The sequence below is a fragment of the Hyperoodon ampullatus genome, assembly GCF_949752795.1.
Source record: "Hyperoodon ampullatus genome assembly, chromosome: X".
Classification (NCBI taxonomy): domain Eukaryota; kingdom Metazoa; phylum Chordata; class Mammalia; order Artiodactyla; family Ziphiidae; genus Hyperoodon; species Hyperoodon ampullatus.
This window is the reverse complement of record NC_136913.1, coordinates 86,999,243-87,019,955: the sequence shown is the minus strand read 5'-3', so window position 1 is coordinate 87,019,955 and position 20,713 is coordinate 86,999,243. Positions and strand designations below refer to the sequence as shown.

Here is a 20,713-nt window from a genome sequence, read left to right as displayed (position 1 = left end):
ATCTTGAAGACTTTGGAGAGCTGGGCAGAAGCCCAGGTTAGGAAAGCAAGACCTTCTGTCCACAACCTGCTGCCCAGGGCCTGTCCTCAGTCCCTCCCTAGCTTCTTATGCTCCTCCAGTGCTACCTAAAGCAGAGACTTGCTTAAGGAAACTATTCCACAGCCCTAAAAAGGGGCCTGGAAATGTCCCAGGATCAGGGAACCTCGCCCACCTCAGAGTCCTGTCCCTAGAGCTGTGGAAAAGCATTTTCTCCTTTTATTAGGCCCCAGTTTCGGCTGACTACGGGACCTTTCCCCTTGACCTCAACCATACCCTGGCTCAAGTTCACTCGCATATGTCCCTTTGCATCCTGCGCTGGGTCAGCTCCTGGTTGCTCAGTAGATAGTCATCAATGAAAGTGAAGATTTCCTCGGGAGTGACAGGTTCCATGTAGCGTTCCCGGTCAATTCCCTGCTTGTCAATCAACACCATGTTGAAGTAGGAGCGAGTGAGGCGCTGAAATTGCCTAGAGAGAAGAGCCCAGGGAGGTCTGAGACCTTGTCTTGACGTCATCCCACCAGGCTCTACTACCCTCTGACCTTTCACAGCTCCACTGATGGACTAATTTTTTCCCCACCCAATCCCTTGGCCCCATCCCCTCCACTACCTGTCTCAAGTCTCTTTGTTTCTCTCTGCCCAGACCCGAGTCTTGCTGCCCCTACGTGTCTCGCTCTCTTAGGCTGTCCCTTCCTCACCCCAGATGGAACAGCTTTGTTATTACCAAGCTGTGTTTGCCTCACAGGCCCCCTTAAGCAGGGCTATCACATACAGCAATGCGGGCTCCATGGAATAACTCCAGGGAGCACCAGTCACATGCACTATGCTTCAACTAGTGTTTCCTAGAGTTGGGCTGGGCACAGCCTGCCCAACAAAACATGGCAGCCCTGAGGTTGATGAATGTCACCTGGTCAACCTTGAAGTTGAGCAACATCACCAAGTCTGCAGTCTCCTTCCTCAGTGTTTCCCAGTCTCTCTTCTATCTGGGACTGAATCTTTCTGTCCCTACTGAGACTGAGCCCTAGGGGCAGGTATTGTTTATAGAACAGAGATCAGTGATGGCTTTATTGGCTCTGAGTATATGTGGAGGCACTGGAAGGGTGATAATAGATAGATAATGAGAAAAGTCAACTTCTACCACCTGTTGCCTATGGTCTTCTCTCCCCCCAGGGGCAGATGGGTATGATTCAGATTTCAGTGCCTAAAATGTGTTTTGCTCCTTTGGAGACTGAGGGCAAAGGGATAAGGCCATAAGGCAACAGGATCAGAGGCTTATCTGAGTCATGTCTGGGTCTGGGTCTCAGCCCTGGCTGTGCTTCAGTCACCTGAGGTGCCTCCTAAAAGCACAGTCCTGAGGTGGTTTGGGGTGGTCATCTGTATTTTAAGCACCGCCCAACCCCCAATTTAATTCTGACACCCTGCCACTCTCTGACCTTACCTAATACATCCAAAGAGCTCAAACACAAGGAATTCCCCAAGAGAGTAGTGTCTGCTGATTGTCCCACAACCCTCCTGTGACCAATGTCCTGCCTAGAGTTTCTGCCCAGCCCTTCCCTGTGGCCTCCCAGCCTGGACCTGAGCTCCTCGATGATGCTGGCTGACAGCTGTTGCTCCCGGATGCGCCCCACTTCCTGAGGTGGCTGCCCCACCAGCTCAATGATTGTCACGTGCCGCAGGTCCAGGCCGCAGATGGATTGCTGGGAGGGGAGAGAAGAAGGTTTTCTGGAATAGGCTGCCAGACTCAAACCTAAGGCTACTTAGCTGATTCCTCCTGGGACCACGTGGAGGCAGTGTGGGAAAGGAGGGACTTCTTCCCCAACCATCACACCAGGGGGTCTACGACCTCTTCCCTCTGTCATTCCTGAAGCACTTGCCCTAACAGTGTTTCCTTTATTCTAATGAAGCGTGGGACACTGGTTACACCATGTGGGGTAGAAATGTAATTGATAAATTGCAGGAACATCATCTCTCCTTGCTTAGTTTTGCATAGGTTTTTAAATACATAGGTTCTTTTTAAAATTGAGATATTATTATTATTATTATTTTTTTGCAGTACGCGGGCCTCTCACTGCTGTGGCCTCTCCCGTTGCAGAGCACAGGCTCTGGACACTCAGGCTCAGCAGCCATGGCTCACGGGCCCAGCCACTCTGCGGCATGTGGGATCCTCCCGGACCGGGGCATGAACCCGTGTCCCCTGCATCGGCAGGCGGACTCTCAACCACTGTGCCACCAAGGAAGCCCGAGATATTATTTGACATATAACATTATATTAGTTTCAAGTGTACAATATAATGATTTGATATTTGTCTATATTGCAAAATGATCACCACAATAAGTCCAGTTAACATTCATCACCACACATAGTCCCAGTTCTTTTTTCTTGCAATGAGAACTGTTAAGATCTACTTTCTTAGCAATTTTCAAACATACGATATAACTATAGTCACCGTGCTGTACATCACATCCCCAGGACTTATTTATTTTATAACTGGAAGCTACATAGGTTCTTAATGGATAGCTATTGTGATAGGATAACAATGACTATTGTTCATCAAACACACATACCTAATGCTTCGCGGGAATAACTGAATTTAATCCTCACAACACCCCTAACAGGGTAGGTGGTATCATTCTTATTCTATAGAGGAGAAAGTAACTTGCCCACATTTGCATGACAATAAGATGCTGAGCCAAAATTCAAAATGAGGGCCAAGGCTGCCTTCCCCAAGTGTGTGCTCCTTACCACTAAGCTACATGGCCATGGCCTTCTCTCAGTCTCCAGAATTTCTCCAAAATGGCACCAGTGCCCTTTCCATTACCCTTTCTCGCGTTCCTCTGCACTGGGCAGGACACCCTGTAACCCTACCCCGGCTCTTTGTCCTGCCTCATCCAGCAGGGGCGCCTCTTAGCCAGTTACCTGGGGGGAGGTTTAAAGCAGCAGTGAGCACTGCCTGGTGCCCACCCCTTGTTTAATCTTTGGGCTACTCCTCTAGACCTGGCCCTCAAAGTCACAGTCCTCCCTGGCTGGTTTCTGTTCTTCTTGCTTTCTGCTCAAGCTGAGGTATTGCCTTTGTCTGCCTTTTTGGGATCCCTGGAGGAACTAGATCCTTTTTGGTCTAGATACCCAGGGTCATTCTCTTGATACAGCTGCTTTCATCCTGGGCCTCTGAATATTGACTCGGCAACTTGTGAGATTCAATTTTAGAAACTCCCTAAATAACTTCTTCTTTTACCTGGGTATCCAGCCCCTTTCAGCTTATCAGAGCTGGTTCTCCAAGCCTTGTCAACATAACTTGAATTCTCTTCAAAAGCCTAGTCTATTCTTCATTTTTATCATTATATTATTTTTCTCCTTTTTACTGAGGTATAGTTGATTTACAATATTATATAAGTTTCAGGTGTACAACATAGTGATAGAATCTGGTCTATTCCTTTCACAAGTCCCAATGGTCAGATCTATTCTGTCCTTTCCACTTCTCCTTCCCCCACAAGTGGCTTTAACTAGATATCTGGTAGAATGTTAAAAATCCTCACGCAATTCCCTCATATTACTTTGCAAAATCACAACACTTTTCCTTCTCGTCTGCTATTAGTCGTGGTTAAGAGCACAGATCCTGGAATCAGACTGCCAGGGTTCGGTCCCGGCTCGGCCACTTACTAGCTAGCGATTTTGGGCAAATTGTTAACCACTCTATGCCTCAGTTTCCTTACCTAAAAAATGGGGATAGTAATGGTACCTATTTCATAAGGGTTGCTGTGAGAATTAAGTGACTGTGTAAAGCACATACTTGTATACCTGGTCCTTATATAGCACTTACTGTCTGTCTGTTAGTGCTATTATTCCTTGAAAACATAAACATAATTAATTCCCCACATTTACATTTGATCATCCATCTTACAAGTCTCTCCAGAGTGTTTTGCCACACAGCCTTCTCATGCTTCACCAAGCCTCCTGTAACCCACCATTGCAGTGACCTCACTGTCTTTTCAGTAAAAGCAGCAGTTTTTAAAATGTGCTAAATTTTTCTACAGTAAAACTGACCAAATGTTGTCCACAGAGTCTGAGGAAGTAGCATTTGTGCTGCAGAAAGAGCAAGTCTTTGAGAAGAGGTAGGAGAGTAACGGAGTGGGGTAGGGAGAATGCAAAGAAGCTAAGCCCTGATTAGAGGAGTGGCTCTCACCTGTAGCATAGAGATCTGCATTTTATAATATCGGTTGGAGGGATCAGGAGCCGAGATGATGAGGAGTCGCCGTTTCTCATAGAACTGATCCAGAAGGCCAGCAGCCGAGTTGACATTGACATTAATCTTCATAGCTAGGGCAGAAGCACATGGCCAGTCAGAGTATGGACTGCTCCTTCATCCCAGCATGGATAACAACATCCTGGGGTGTTCCAGCCTTTCAGGTTAACGTTTTTTGGTTGTTTCTCCCTTTCTTTTTTTTTTTTTTTAACATCTTTATTGGAGTGTAATTGCTTTACAATGGTGTGTTAGTTTCTGCTTTATAACAAAGTGAGTCAGTTATACATATACATATGTTCCCATGTCTCCTCCCTCTTGCGTCTCCCTCCCTCCCACCCTCCCTATCCCACCCCTCTAGGTGGTCACAAAGCACCGAGCTGTCCTCCCTGTGCTATGGGGCTGCTTCCCACTAGCTATCTATTTTATGTTTGGTAGTGTATATATGTCCATGCCACTCTCTCACTTCATCCCAGCTTACCCTTCCCCCTCCCTGTGTCCTCAAGTCCATTCTCTACTTTCCTTGGGGGAAATCCCGAAAGAACACTTGGAGATTTTAAACCCTTTTTCTTGGAGGTGGAGTATGCTAAGGGGGAACACTGGCCCTGAAACATCTCAGAATCCCCCATTCCCACATCAGACACATTGCTCTTGGCCCCTAAGTCATAGACATTGGGAGATCCCCCAAAGTAGCCCTGATCAATATGTCCACTCTCCCCATTTCCTAGTTTCACTCACGAGCACAGATAGGTGGTGATCCTGACCACTGGCGGCTGGACTGGCACACCCGAGAGGGGGTCCCTTGGCGCTCATACCCTCCATCACAGTGGTATTCACAGGTGGCACCATAGTTGTCCCCCGCTGAGGTGCAGGTGAGGTAGCCATGCTGTGGTGGTTTCAGAGTTGGGCAGCGTCTCACTGTCAGGGAGGAGTTCAAGTTAGGGGCTATGTTATCTCTTTTAGAAAAAAAAAAGGCTAAGAGGATGCCTATCCTGGATTGCCTAGATCAGCAGACCCAGAATGATCAGAATGAATGACTTGTCTGTGTTTCCAATGGCCAGAGCTAGAGCCAGAATTTTCCTTCCTTACGGAATTAAATCTGAATGTAGACAAAAGTGTTCATAAAATGTGGAAGCACAGGTGAGTATACATATTGTCATCAAAAGACTATCAATCTGTAAGAAGAAATTGCCATTTTTGTTTTCAGACTTTGGGGACACCCCACATAAAGATGACTACCTTACAAATTACTTTTAATATCAAAAAGAAATTGGAGGAGACTTAAATATCCATCAGTGGGAGAAGTGTTAAGCAAAGTATGATATATTCTTAGAAGCAGATTATTATACTGTCATTAAAATACTTCTGAAGAAACTTTAAAGAACACGAGAAAATTACTTGTGTTATAATGAAAAGTAAAAAAGGGTGACATAAGATTGGATATGCAATATGATCTCAATTATATATTTTTTAAAGTATGTGTGAATAAAAGACTGGAAGGAAAATACCAAAAGATTAACAACAATTGCCTCTGGATGATAGAGTAATAGTTTTTTTTCCCTTTATATGTGTCTTTATTTCCCATATGTTCAACAGTGAGCATGAATTAATTTTATGATGAAAACAAAAGAAAACAAAAAGCAAGAATCGGGCAGCCAACACCACCAATTTCAGCAGAGGAGGAAGATGGAGAATGAAGGCTGATTAGCTTTAATCATTAATTTGAAGGCCAAGAAAAGAAATGGATAAGAGTACCTTTGTGGATTTTATGTAGATTTAGGAGAGTGAGAAAGTCTTGTTGGGAAACAGAGTTTCTGAAACATGTGTATGCACATGTCATGCAGGTTTCCTGAATGACCTGTTTAGTGAACTTATTTTTCCCATCTCCCAATATATATGCATTGTCTGTTTCAGGCATAGAGAGGAGAGGGTTGTGATGGGCATCTGGAGGGTAAGGGAAGAGCAGGAATAATAAGCAATGCAGAAATGGAAGACTTCTTTCTAACCTTGTACTTTTACAATGAACTTGCAGCTGGCCCGGTTGTAGGCTTGGTCATAGGCAGTATAACGAATCACGTGCTCTCCTTCGGGAAAGTGAGAGCCAGGCTCAGGGCCCCGAAGTGTCACCCTGCATGGGACAAAGTGAGAGAGCCACTGAGGAAAGTGACTCTTAGAACTGGGGTCTGGGGCATATTATCACTGTACCCTCAGTCTGTGCGGTTCAGTGTGGGCAGCCTGAGTGCCTGGGAGAAGCTGGTGGGAAGCATAGGAGGCATCCATTACTCACCTGGTGATGGTGCCATCAGCCGAATCTTTCACCAGGGGTGGGTCCCAGTATACTCGAGCAGTCAGTTTCTCTGGCTCTGCCATCTTCTCACGGGAGTGGGGACAACGGATCTTGGGGGGATCTATGTCTGCCAAGGTCAGAAATCAAGTGCTGACTCGTGGGTCCCCTGCCTTCCTTGGAGGGAACCCATAGAAACAATGCCACACCACTGGGTAGGTAAAAGATGCACTCTCAGTTCAAGATGCTCAACAAAACTGGGGAGGCCCAGCTCCACGGGAAGTGATCACTTTGTTAAGCCCATGCCCAGGGTACCACCCTTGAAGTGAGCAGGAATGCCTTCTGTGGTGGACATAATGCCAGGCTGGCTCTTTGCAGCAGGACAGCTGGGAGCAACCAGCATTTACCTACACATACAGGCTCGCCTCCACTCCATCGCCCATCTTCCATGCAGATTCGGCTGCGGTCACCTTCTAGGTGGTAGCCACTGGAACAGCTGTAGTCACAGCGAGAGTCAAGAAGCACCCCATTTGTGCATGTGTAGGTGCCACTCATGATGAGTGGCAATGCGTGGCATCTCATCTCTAAGAGAGAATGAAGTGGCAAGTTCAGTGGCCTGTGGGGTTATGTGGAGGTGATGCCTGGGCATCTAGCACAGGGAGGACCGTATTGGAAATAGCAGAAAATCCAGAAAACCCTACACCAAACTGCCCTGACATTTTTGTGCCTGATTGCCTCTTTTTCCTAATTGCCTTCTTATTTTGATATTATGAAGTATGGTACTGCTCTTGGTGGCTGGGGCTGGGGTGGTGGTCTCAAAGAAGTAAATTACTCATCAAAGTGCATGGATTTGAGAAACGCACCTGAGTTTGGATCCCAGCTCCACCACTTACTAGCTCTGTGACCTGAGCAAGTTACCTCATCTCTCCAAGCCTCAGTGTTTTCGTCACTAAAATGTGTATACCATGAAGTAGGATTGTTGTGCCGACTAAAGAGAAAATGCATATTAACCTCTGGGCTTATTCAGAGCCTCAGCAGCTGATAGTTTTCCTCTCTTGTTCCTCAAATGCTAGACGCCCTTGAACAAATTTAAGGCTCCTTTTTTGAGTATAATGTTGGTACTACCACAAGCACTCCTCAGCTGAGGCTCACTTACAGGCAGGCTAGTCCTCTGTGCCAGTGAGAATACAAGTCAGGCCAGTGCCTGGAGGGCCAGCTTTGGTGGCATTTGCTTAAAGATGAGTCCATGTGCTTTAGACATCACGTGTGCCAGAAGCGGAGACAGCTTCCATGAATTGATTGTGAGCCTGTGCTTGCCAAAGTCTAGTTTGAAATACCTGATACCTGAAAGAAGTAGGCCAGCCATATCTTCCTTTAGGTTGTCTAAGTTCTAACCCTCCTTAACTTCAATTATTGGAGCTTTGAATAAAGATTCTATGAGCTATGTTTGTTTTGCTTCTTGGTCAAACCAGACTTGAGGATGATTGCCTTTTATTTTTTCCAGTCTCCTTTATATAAAGACCTAGGCAAAAATGACCTCCTTGAAATCAGGTCCAAAAAAAAACGTTTGTCTTTTCAGCTGAATTTGTTTTCTTAGTATTATATGACAGTGAAAATGATAGATCCAAGGTGTTTGCCCTTGTGTCTCTTATGAGGAAGGACACAGCCAGATTCAGTGTTTAAATATAGTAATTAACTCATTCTAGGCACCTGGAAATATGTACATCTCCATTTTTTAACTGGTTTTATGTTCATTTGTAGACTTATTTTAAGTTTTATGTTCATTGTAGACATTTGTAAGGCCAATTCAAATTCATTTTGGAAATGATGGTGTCTAAGTCCTAAAACAAATGCATTATGGTCACCTAGAGGGGCGTGGTAGCTTCCCTCTTTCTGGCTATCAAGCTTCTCCTGTCCTCCACAGCATCTTCTCTGACCAACCCCATTTCTCTCTGAATGCTCAGCATTCTGCATCCCCTTACACTCCATTCACATGCACACATTTGTGTTTCCATCCCATTAGTCTATAAGCAGCCTGGTAACTGGGGAACTGGCTCCTGAAGTGACCAATACAGGGCCCTGCACACATGGGTGTTCTACAAATGGCATTCAGTGATAGACATAGGGACAGACAAAGCTCAGCTGCCAAAATGAGGTAGGCTGTAGGGCTTGAATAAGAGGTAGGGATTTGGGAGCTAAGGGGGACATGATGTGAAACGTGCGTATTAGCATGCCCACATTCCAGCCTTAGGGATTCTTCTTGACTTTCAGAAGAAAATGAAGACTAGTGGATGTCTTATAGTTTCACTGCCAAGGCCTTCTAAGGCCTTAGGTCAGGAAGTACAGCAGTTTGCCACAAGTGGGAATGAGTCTGAGACCACATATGCTCAGAGCTCCAGAGGAAGGCCCAAGTCTACATCAGGCCCCAGGCGTAAGCCTTCCATGCACTCCTCAACCTCCTGAGCCAGAAGGGCTGGTTGCTACTTAATGCCCCTATTGCTTGACCAATAACCACAGGGAGAGAAAATGAGCTAGAATGTTAGGATGGGGAAAGACCCTGTTGGGAGCCTGTGGAAGATTCTCAAGTTGCACTTGACAGAGGTCAGAGTAACACCTCCAGGCATATATCCTGGGTGGCTGGCCAGCCAGCCTCTCTCACACACTCATGTCAACATATGCATGCACAGACACCACTTACGCCTGCAGTAGGCAGTTCCAGACCAACGGCGGTTTGGCAGGCATTGCACCGACCTCCTTCCAATCAGTCGAAAGCCCCGGTCACAGGAGAGCTCACAGCGAGTGCCCAGGCTGCTGTGATAATTTCCTCCTCTCGGTGAGTAGCATGTGGCTTCTCCATCCTGGATATTTAATGTATAACACCATCGGGGGACTGTAGCAATAGAAGAAAAGTAAGCTAGAAGTACAGTAATCAAGACAGCGTGGTATTGGTGAAAGGACAGACACATAGATCAATGGAACAGAACAGAGAGCCCAGAAACAGACTCACACAAATATACTGAAATGATTTTTGACAAAGGTACAAAAGCAACTTAATAGAGGAAATATAACCTTTTGAACAAATGATGCTGGAGCAATTGAACTTCCATAGGCCAAAAAAAAAAAAAAAAAGGAAAAGCAAAGCAAAGAACCTCGACCTAAGTGTCTCATACCTTAAACAAAAATTAACTCAAAATGGCTCATGGACTTCAGAGAAAAAAGTAAAATTATAGAACTTTTAGAAAAAAAATAGGAGAAAAATCTTTAGGATTTAGGGCTAGGCAAAGAGATCTTAGACATGATGCCAAAAGCACAATTCATAGAAGAAAAAAAAATCAAGAAACTGAACCTTGTCAAAGTTAAAAACTTTTGTTCTGTGGAAAGCACTGTTGATAGATGAAAGACAAACCACAAACTGGGGGAAAATATTTGCAAACCATATATTGGACAAATGACTAGTATCTAGACTATATAAAGAACTTGGAAAACTCAACAGTAAAAAAAGCAAACAATCCAGTTAGAATATGAGCTTTAGATATGAACAGATATGCCACTGAAGAGGATATAGTGATGGCAAATAAGCACATGAAAAGATATTCAGCATCATTAGTCATTAGAGAAATGCTAAATCAAAACTACAAAAAGATACCCTTGTACACCCATTGGGATGACTAAACTTAAAAAAAAGGCAATTCTAAGTGTTGGTGAAGATGGAGAGAAACTAGAACTCTCATACATCGCTGGGGGAAATACAAAATGATGCAGCTACTTTGGGAAATTATTTGGTAGTTTCTTAGAAAGGTAAATGTACACTTGCCAGGTGACTCCACAGTCCCACTTTAGGTATTTACCCAAGTGAAATAAAAACCCATGTTCATACAAAATACTGTACACAAATGTTTAAAGTATTCTATTCATAATTGTCAAGCACTGGAAACAGCTCAAATGTCCTTCTCAGGGTGAATGTTTAAACTAACTGTGGTTTATCCATACAAAAGAAGGCAGTGCTGATACATGCAACAACTTGGAGGAATCTCTAATACAGTTTGTGAAATGAAAGAAGCCAGAAGCAAAAGGCTGAAGGCTGTAGGATTCCAGGTATGTGACATTCTGGATAAGGCAGAAATATTGGGATAGATCAGTGATTGCCAGAGATCAAGGGTAGAGGGGTGGATAACTTCAAAGGGACAGTCCTGGGCAAATTTTTGGTACTGTGGTACTGGTGACCTGACTCTTTGCATTGTCAAAACACCAAAAAGAGTGAATTTTTACAGTGTGTACATTTACAATAACTGTTAAAAATAACACAAAGATGTAAGCTAGAGAGAGGAAGGGAATGCCATGTCAAAGTAGGCTGCTTAGGAATGAAAGTCCAATCCCAGTTCAATACTGAGCACAAAAGGTAATAGGGCTGTTAAATCATAAAGCTATCATAAAGATGCCTCATCTGCTACACAAAATAAATGACTCTTCAGTGGGTTCAGATTTTAAAGGGGAACATATAAACAAGCAGAGGGCCACCTGCCCAAGGATGCATACATAGGCTGACACAAGTTTCTTAGCCTGGGGCTGGGAAGGCTAAAGCCCAGTATGAGCTAATTTGGTTCCCAAATCCTAAGAGACAAATAAAGGGGGGCTTTGATAAAAAGCTCAACAGGAGCTAAAGGAACAAAGAAAGGCTAGAGCCTCTGTTTGAGGGCAGCTGGAGAATGAAGACAGATGACAGTAAGAAAAGTAGCCTTTAAGCCACAACAGCCTTGTGGCTTCTAGCGTTAGCTTTGAGCCTGTGGCTGTGACACACAGCTGCCATCTGGAGACACCATCTCCAAATGACAGAAAGTCTCTTAAGCACTACAGTTGCAGAGCTGTTGATTATATGGTCACAACACATATCATCAAGACTTTACATTTGAGGCCGGGACCTCAACAATCACTCTCATCCTATTTTTCACCCATATTCTGTCAAGGAAAATACACATAAAATTGGAATGGATAGAACAAGCAAGCAATAATAAAGGGAAATATATACCTCAGGATAAATGCTGAGACAGTAATAGAGGGTCTAGCTATTGTAAGTAAGTCCAGATTTGCTGGCCTCGAGGAATACTGGCATAAAGAGAACATGTCAGATTTGTGATTAGCAGAGGCAGGGGGTGGGGGGAGGGGGAATGGGATGAAGGTGGTCAAAAGGTACAAACTTCCGGTTGTTAGATAAAGAAGTGCTAAGGATGTAATGTACAACATGATAAATACAATGAACAGTGCTGTGTGTTATATGTGAAAGTTGTTAAGAGAGTAAATCCTGAGTTCTCATCACAAGGAAAAATATTTTTTTCTATTTCCTTAATGCTGTATCTATATGAGATGATGGATGTTCACTAAACTTATTGTGATAATCATTTCATGATGTATGTAAGTCAAATCATTATGCTGTACACCTTAAACTTATACAGTGCTGTATGTCAGTTACATCTCAATAAAACTGGAAGAAAAGAAAATAAATACTTGAACCATGAGGCACAGCAGTTTACCAAAAGAAAAAAAAAGAACATGTTGGAAGGCTGGAAAGAGCAAAAACACTATCCCAATTTTCTTTTTTTCCAGATTTGTTGAGGTATAATCAACACATAAAATCGTATGTATTGAAGGTGAACAATGTGATGTTTTAATATATGTATACATTGTGAAATGATTACTGCAATCAAGTTCATTAACACATCTATCACCTCACATAGTTACCATTTTTTTTGTAGTGAGAACACTTAAGATGTACTCTCAGTAAATTTCAGCTATGAAACATAGAATTATTAACCATAGTCACCATGCTGTACATTAGAGCCCCAGAAGGAAGAAGAAGGCAGCCTCTGGGAACTATAGTCTGGTGAGACTGACAGCACTGATAGCAAAGTGTTCTAGAATATTTAAACATAGGCTTATGAGCAGTTAGGAGAAGAAGTGGTGATCTCCAAGTGACCCCAAAAACAAGTAATTGAAGACTGACCTTGTTTCCTTTTTGGGTATGGTCACCAGTCTAGTAGAGCAGGGGAAATGGTAGGTGCATTATGTGGAAGTCAGTGAGGCATGTGACAATGCCTTTCATGCCATTGATGTGGATGAGATGAAGAAATACATCCACATGGGAGAGGTGACAGTACAGTTATGGAGATTCATAACTGGCTGAACAAAAGAGTACTGATGGGAAATTGAAACTAAGAACATGGTAGGAAAATTGTTAGTCATTATGGAGTAGCTACGGTGTGCTAGTCACCATGCTTTATATTTTCATTTTCCCATCATCTCATATAGTTCTCCCAATAGCTCTGTAAGGTACAATATGTAGGTATTTATCCTTATTTTGCAGATGAGGAAGTAACTTGCCCAGGATCCCTCAGCAAGTAAGGGACAGAGCTGGAATTTGAACCCCAGGTTTGTCTGGCTCTAAAAGCCATTTTTTTTCTAACTATAATATCTGTCATTGCAGCATGTTAGGCTGCTGTTTTGAAGTATACATTTACATTTTTGATTAGGTACTATAGCCATATGTTTCAAAACCCCAAAAGTATAAAAAGTTATGCAGTAAAATTCTCCCTCCCACCCCTGCTCCCACACTTACCCCCACTAAGTCCCCCCATCAGGAAACACTGTTAATAGTTTCTTTACACATATACAGCGAATCTTATTTTCCCCTCCACTTTATCACATAGAGTAGCATATTATGTCCACTGTTCCCACCAATGCTTTTTAAAATAAACTTAACAATGTGTTTTAGAGGTCTTCCCCTATCACTCCAGAGCAAGCATGAAATGTAAACGAAATAACATTTATAAAATACATAGCACAGTGACTGGCACATAATACGTGTTTGTCTAGGGTCAAAACTGCTGGAAGGTGGAGGAGCTGGTATTTGAATTCAGGCCTGTGGCCTCTGCGATCCACATTATCTCTTTCTAGAGATTATAAAGAAAACAATGTGCTGACAACAGGATTGAAAGTGCCTTCTTCGTGATTACCTTCAGATAACTCAGGCAGAGTTATCAGCTTGCCCAGAGCTGCAGAAATCTGGGAGCAAGTGGTGGCCCAGAGGATTGGGACGTACCTCAGAGAACGGTTTCTGACTCCAAGCTAGGAGTCAGTTTAAGAGAATGAAAGAAAGTTCAAGATTAGTGAAAATGGTACCAAAGTACATGCACACTTTGCTCTAAAATATTGATCTGCTTTTTATTGGTTAACTCTTGTTTTTGTTTTTTTTAAACCTTCTTTGAAAAAAAAAATGGGTTACCTTTTTTATGAAAGAGAGAGAATAAGCATGGCCTTGAAGTCAGACAGACCTGGGCTTAAATTCCTGCTCTGCCACCCCTGAGCTCTATGATTCTCTAAACTGAACTTCCCTGAGCTTAGTTTCCTGATCTGTAAAGTGGGGGTAATAAACCAGTTTCATAGGACTGTTTTGAGAATCAAACGAAAATGTGTGTGTGAAATATATCTAGTCCTGGGAATGGGAATGATATTCCCTGAATCAGTGTCTGGGTTTGAGCCACTGGCTCATCCCGTCTCAAGCAACAAAATGCTGCTGCCATCTGGAGATGCCATCCCCAAATTACAGAAAGTCTCTTAAACACTACAGTTGTAGAGCTGTGGATTATGAGGTCACAAGACCTTACAAGGAATGCTGGAACCTCAGATTGTACTTTCCTGGCCACCCCTCCCCCCTCAACATAGATAACCATACTGAGTTAGTTTTATGCCCTGAGACTAAGTCCCAGAGATAGCCATGAGACACTTGACCCCAAGGCCAAAGGCCACCATGTGGCTTATTTTTTTAATGGCTTTATACACATTTAAAAATAACCAATGAGGCAGATTAATATTAATCATAGGGCTGTTGGACCCTCCCTCCCGAAAGTACCTTCTGCACCTGTTGCTTTTTCCTATCTACTTCTCCCATTTACAGTCTCCTACAATCTGGCTTCTGCTCCCAGAATGCCAACCAGCCAGTAAACATTTCTTGAGCATCTACTTTTGACATAGCTCTATGGGGTGTCATACGTGGCTCCTTCTGTTAAATAGGTAACTATTTTGTTGAGGGTGATAAAAAGTAAACCAAAGAGGCAGTATATAATGAATGCTGAACGAGCGGTCCAGACAATAAACATTTATTTCAGAAGAGGTATACAGTAGGTACTCAACAAATAGTCATTGAATAAATGAATGAAAGAATGAATGGATGATGGAGAGTTCAGCACGGGCCAAAGCAGTTAGGGAACAGTTAGGGAACAGCATGGCTTGCAAAGCACAGAAACAGCATGGCTTGCAAAGCATGGCTTGCAAACAGTTAGGGAATAGCATGGCTTGCAAAGCACAGAAACAAAGAATCTTAGAGGTGGAAGGGATATCAGACATTGCGTGGTCTAAATTTCCTTCTAATGCAGGAATCGCTATTCAGCACATTTCCCACAGATAGTCCTCCTGCCTCTCCTTAGAAGGGTCCCTAGATCATGGAGCCTTTCCAAATTTGGTCTCACTCTTCATATTTATCTCCTACTGCTCCCTCCACATCCCATCTCCTCTAGTCAGGCTGGATTCTTCCTAGCTCCTTCCTCTTATACGTTAGTTCTTACCTCTATATCTGTGGCCATCTGCTTTGCTGAAGGCCCTCCCATCCCCTTTCCAGTTCTCAGATCCACACATCATTCAAGGCCTAGTCTCAATGTCATCTTTCATGACCCCTCCCCTGACTTCTTTTTCTTAACTCCTATCGCAGTTACTGCTAGCACAGAGTTTCACGCTTACTTGCCCTCTGCCTGCTAATTTTATTGCACCCTCACCCATATCTCCGAGCAGAATGTAAGCTTCTTGAGGGGGACAAAACCCTACCTTAGATTTTATATCACCCAAGGCTTTCATTACATAGGATTAGGTATACAGTAGGTACTCAGTCAGTACTTAATTATAGATGGGCAACCTTAATTCTAGACAGGTGAGATCACACAGCAAGTCAGTAACCAAATTCATGACTGGAAACCACAGCCCCTGCTTCCCTGAACTGCAGCTTTGGCACAAATGAGCCAAGCTGGGTGAGGATGCTTCAGGCAGGGCCTAGGCCTTAGGCCCGATAAGGCCCTTCCTGAGCCTGAGAAGCAGTGAGGATTACCTCGGTAGTCTAGGGCAGGGGCCTGTGGGACCTCTTCAGCATATACTTCATTGTAGCTTTCATCTGGGTAGTAGCCTGAACCTAGAATGAAGAATATATCAAGATGACATATTGGTTTCTTACACAAGTCCTTCCCAACCTTTTCCCCTTTCCAACTTGGTCCCTTTCTGAGGACATGACACTCCATGGGTGGGGAGCTAGGTGGCTATTTAGTGGGGAAAATCCTGCCTTGTGAAGCAGCAGAACTATTGTGGGCAAACGTCCACACCTCAGGTGCACAGAGGGTGAACTCATGTTGGGGGAGAGGTGGGTGGCTTACTGGTAGCACTAGAAACCTCCATTCAAAAGAAAAAAATCAAAATTCTTGACCAGCCATGAATCCTGCCCATCTGGACTAGAAATGACCCATTTCCTTGACGTAACACATGAGTTTTGGTGAGACACTGATGACCAAGCTCTGAGGATGGACAGTTGTTGTCCCAGGTAGGAGGAAAACATAGAGCCTGAGCAAGGGTCTTCCCACTAGTGATGGGCCTTCTCACAATCCTCAGAGGGAAATAATTCCTCAAGCTCCCACCAGCCCACAGGGCACCAGCCTTTTGCCACCTGGTTGCCAGGGCTAGGGTTGGCATGCGAAGGCAAAGAGGGAGGGCTCAAAAGGCGAGGGGGCATGAGAAGAGTTTCACTTCCTGAGCAGTTTGTCCTGCTTTGGAGAGATATCTAGTTCTTCTAATCATCAGGGGCCTTAGTAGGGGGCTGCTGAGCTAGAGAACATTCCACAACCACCCTCATCCCGTTAAGTGGGCCACTCCCTGGTGGAGGCCAGTCTATGGCTGTCCGGGAGACTAAACAGTGCGTTCCACCAGACGGCAGGAAATGGGTCATGAATACGAACTAATTGGAATACAACTTAGTCCTTTCCGGAGGGAAGTTGCCGGAAGCCCTCTTTCCAGCCTTCCAGAGCCCTAAAGCACACACAGGAATAGAGCAGCCAGCCGTGCTGGAGTCAGAAGACAATTCTGCATTCCCAGGAGAGGGTGTGCTTCCAGGACAGGGCTGGGTTTTAGTGCTGAAGCCCTTTGGCCTGTGTCAACACTCCGACCACAAGCTCGCCTGCCTCCTCTCTGCGCAGAGGCACAAGGCCCCCTGCACTAAGGGGTGGAGCAGAGCGCAGATGATGAGGCTCTTCCAGTCCCCACAGGCATAGGCTGCGGGTGGGGGCGTGTTGGGAAACCAGTCCAGCTTGATGAACAAGGGAATGAATCAAACTGAAAGTTTGCCTTATGAAATCATGTCCTTGTTGGTTTGCCCTCATTCCAGAGGAAAGAGTTCATTTTTTCTCCTTCCCTTTATTTTTTCCTGGTTTCCCATTTCGCTTCTTCTCCTGGATTTCCTTTATTTCTTCTTAGGCCTCCTCTCCCTTGCTGCCTCTTTCCCCACCTGGGAAGTTTCTTTGTAGGGAGGTGGGAAACAGAATTCTTGTCAGCTGTTTCAGTTTAGTATCAAAACCTTACAGCGCCTGTAAACAGGAGGACAGATGTGCACGATTCTCTAAACGCTTTGGTCCCCCTACCCTTGTTCCAGAGCTTGCTTGTGAAGAAATGCCCAGCAGGGAGCAAGCCTCTGTTTACCAGAAGAGCAGACAGGGATGTCCAAGGCCTGTGGCTGGATAACAACAACCACAATAACAACGGCTGCTAACATCACTCAACACCTACTCTGGGTTCAGTGCGTTACATACGTCATCTCATTAGATCACCCTGACATCTCAGTGAGGTAGACACCCATATTGCTTTCATATACACTTGAGGTAACAGGCTCAGAGGAATTCAGGGAGTAGCCCAAGGTCTCCCAACTAGTAAGGAGCAGAATGGGCATTCCAGCCCAGGGCGGTTTGATCCCCTCGAGACCAAACTCAGACACTCCACTAAAGATGGCGGTAGGGGAGAGCTTTGGACAACGCCCAACAGGAATAAAAATCCAAAATCATTCTCACAATTCAGCCTTTTTTCACTCTATGTGTGCGGGATCGAAGGCCACCAAGCATTTCACATCATTCCAGAATTACAGGGGATGTGGGAAAGCTGAGGGGAAGACTCAGTCAGATAATTACAGTCTTCACCAGGGTACAGAGGTGGCTGGCCCAGTGCCAAGTCTGCTTTGTGACAGGAATAAGTTGGGGCCACCTTACCACTTTAAGCCTTTCCATTTCCCCTCTTTGCCTGTCTTTGTGTATTTTTTGGCAAATATTAAGATACTAAGATGAGATATGGGAAACCAGAGGATCCCCCCTTCTCACCTTGTTCTATCTGCTTGTCCCTCTTCAGTCCTGGTTGGGAGAGATTTGGGCAGCATTCCTTGGTTCCTTTATGCTGATCAGTGGTTACTCTGTGGTCTGTTACTGGGTTCCTCCAACTTCCACAGTATAGTCAGACCCTCTAAGCACTACCCTTCACAAAGGTGTGGTTGGAAATGTAACTGATAGTTGATGACAATTTTAAGATCCCCCCTAATGCTTTGATTATGATAAGAAATACTGTCTGACTTCCTGAACTGCACAGATATGCCAATATGCACTTTTAACCCACTGTTGGCTTGATTTATATTCTTAACGCTTCCCACCCCCTGCTGATTATTCTTGGATCCTTTTTCTGATTAGCCAGGAATCCACACTTGGCTGCTTTCCTTGTACTATTCCCATTAGAGGACAAAGCTATAGTCATGAACAAAACAGTGCTGAATGCTTAGAGAGTGGTCATTAAATATCTATTGAATGGAGAGATGAACAGGTGGGATGGGGCAAGCTCCGACAACTGAGCTAGTGATGTAGGGGAGGATTATTGGGAAATTTCCAAATTTCTCTCATCACGTAGCCTCCTAAGAAAAGAGAAAGGCAGAATGAGTGGGTTTGCAGGGCTGTCAGAGACCTCACCAGCCTGGGGTCCTGAGAAGGAGTGATGACCATAGTGATTCTTGTGAGAAGTGGGGAGTAGCCACCTTTGCAAACAGCCCTTTGAGAGTTTCAAATGAATCCAAGTCTTTAAAAGAACTGCACTGTCCTTAAGCCAACAGTTCAGGCTTCCACCCTGGGAAAACTCAAGACCTTTGTGTGCCATGAGGTTTCTTATAGTTATTCAAAATGGGGCTTGAGCCATTTAACCTCCACTCCATGGTCTCATGGTCTTTGGCCGGATTTTGGTGTCATGTACTTGAACTGAAGCTGGGGGGAGGTTGGGGAGGATGGCTGCACATGGTATCTCCTGGGGACTTGGGGCTCCTATAACCCCAAGCAGTGTGCACTCTTCCAAGGGCTTGACTTGAATTTCTTCATCTCAGTGTCAGCCCTTATGCTTCACCCCCTACAGAGCCAGGTTAAGCCAAGGAGGGGAAGAAGCGTGCATATTTGTTGAAAGCTTGATGCAGCTGTTCCAAACAGAGCTACTGCCAGAAGCCTCCACCAGGAGCTAAGGGCATGTGGAAAATTTTAGCTACAATGACCGCAGCTGTGATGGAAGCAGTTTCTTATTTACTCATCTCTGGATGTTTTTCTAACTCCATTAGTTGGGCCTGTCTCCTGCCCCTACTCCCCCCAGCCCCCGTGAAGGCAGACGCTGCAGGCCACAGAATATTCTTAGCACTTGGAATGCCAGCTGGGCCCCATCAAAAACCCCTGTCTGGCACCTCATTATCCTTCCTTCATTCCTCCCCTTCCCCTCTCCCATGTCCTTGCTGGGTCTGTTCTCTCGAGCTCCCTATGTCTCCCCAGGGGCAAAGGATGAAACATTCAGGGATCGAGAGATGCCCATCCCTTCCAAAATAAGAAACAAGCCAGAAGAAACTGAGGGATTCCTGTTTAAGAGAATGTGGTCTGAATTGTCACTAGCAATGTTCAGCAGAAAAGGGCTATAAAAATCTCATCCTATAAACAAGGTCTGGGAGGAGGGAGAGAAAGAGAGAGAAAGTAAGTGGAGAAGCAGGTAAGATAGTGGCCTCAAAAGCCATGTTGACCAACCTTATTTTTTAATATTTATTTATATGTATTATATTTATGAAGTATAGTTGATGTATAATATCATGTAAATTACAGGTGTACAATATAGGATTCACAATTTTTAAAGATTATACTCCATTTATAGTTATGATAAAATATTTGCCATATTCCCCGTGTAGTACAAATAAGCTACAAGGATATATTGACCAACGTCATTTTTATGCTGGTGCAGCCTGTTTTCAAAAATCTCTTATCAGTTTGCCTCAAAAACCTCCCTCGGTAGCCTTTTGCAATGTTTAACCATCTTTGTTGTTGAGGATAGTCCTTCTCTGTATCTAATTTAAGTGTCTCCTATTGCGGTCTAACCCTTCCCTTCTCTAACACTTGCTCTAAGCCCTGCCCTTCCTGGAAATAATGGGCAACAGCTCCTAGAGCTTACCTGCATACCATGTTGGCGTCACTGCTGGAGTGAGGAAGAGCAGCAGGGAGAGCGCTCCTCTTCGAGTTAGTTGAGCGGCCATCCTTGAAAGGGGGAGAAGAGGGAGTGGGAGGGTCGTTTAGGGAGACAAGAATAGGGGTATGTGGCCAGAAGCACCAGGGCAAAGGAGGATGACTTTCAGAAATCAGCCATCAATGAACTTCCAAAAGTGAGAGAAAGCAGAAATGCAGTATCTGCAAGGAAGAAGAGAGATTTTTAAATTAATGAATGCCTGTTATATGGTCCCCCTTGTAAGGATCTTCCACTTTGTAGAATAACAACACTCTGTTTATTAATTTTGGTCTTTTCCTCCCAGGAGGAAGAGGACATAAAACAACCAGTTCTCAATTGACCCTGGTGATATCTGATGCCAATGTTCCATGGTCCAAGTTACAGAGAGGGACAGTGAGGTACCAAGACGAGGAAAGGGCCAACATTAAGTCATATAGAACCAAGAGGGAATCCTGCAATCTAAAGGCACCAGTTGATGGCTTCATCCACTTAACTAGTACTTCCTAACCACAAATCTGGGAAAGTG

The 20,713-nt window shown here is 44.4% G+C and overlaps 1 protein-coding gene across 1 annotated transcript; it reads right to left on the bottom strand.

Moving 5' to 3' along the window:
• Positions 1 to 324: 324 nt before the first annotated feature.
• On the bottom strand, positions 325 to 20,218 carry SRPX2 (sushi repeat containing protein X-linked 2; the record flags this gene model as incomplete). The annotated part of the gene is made up of 10 exons (XM_079726958.1): positions 325 to 505; positions 1,612 to 1,733; positions 4,218 to 4,351; positions 5,013 to 5,192; positions 6,281 to 6,402; positions 6,562 to 6,688; positions 6,966 to 7,142; positions 9,257 to 9,448; positions 15,707 to 15,787; positions 20,137 to 20,218. The coding sequence occupies 10 exons, from the start codon at positions 20,216 to 20,218 to the stop codon at positions 325 to 327; spliced, it is 1,398 nt and encodes a 465-aa protein (XP_079583084.1).
• Positions 20,219 to 20,713: the final 495 nt, after the last annotated feature.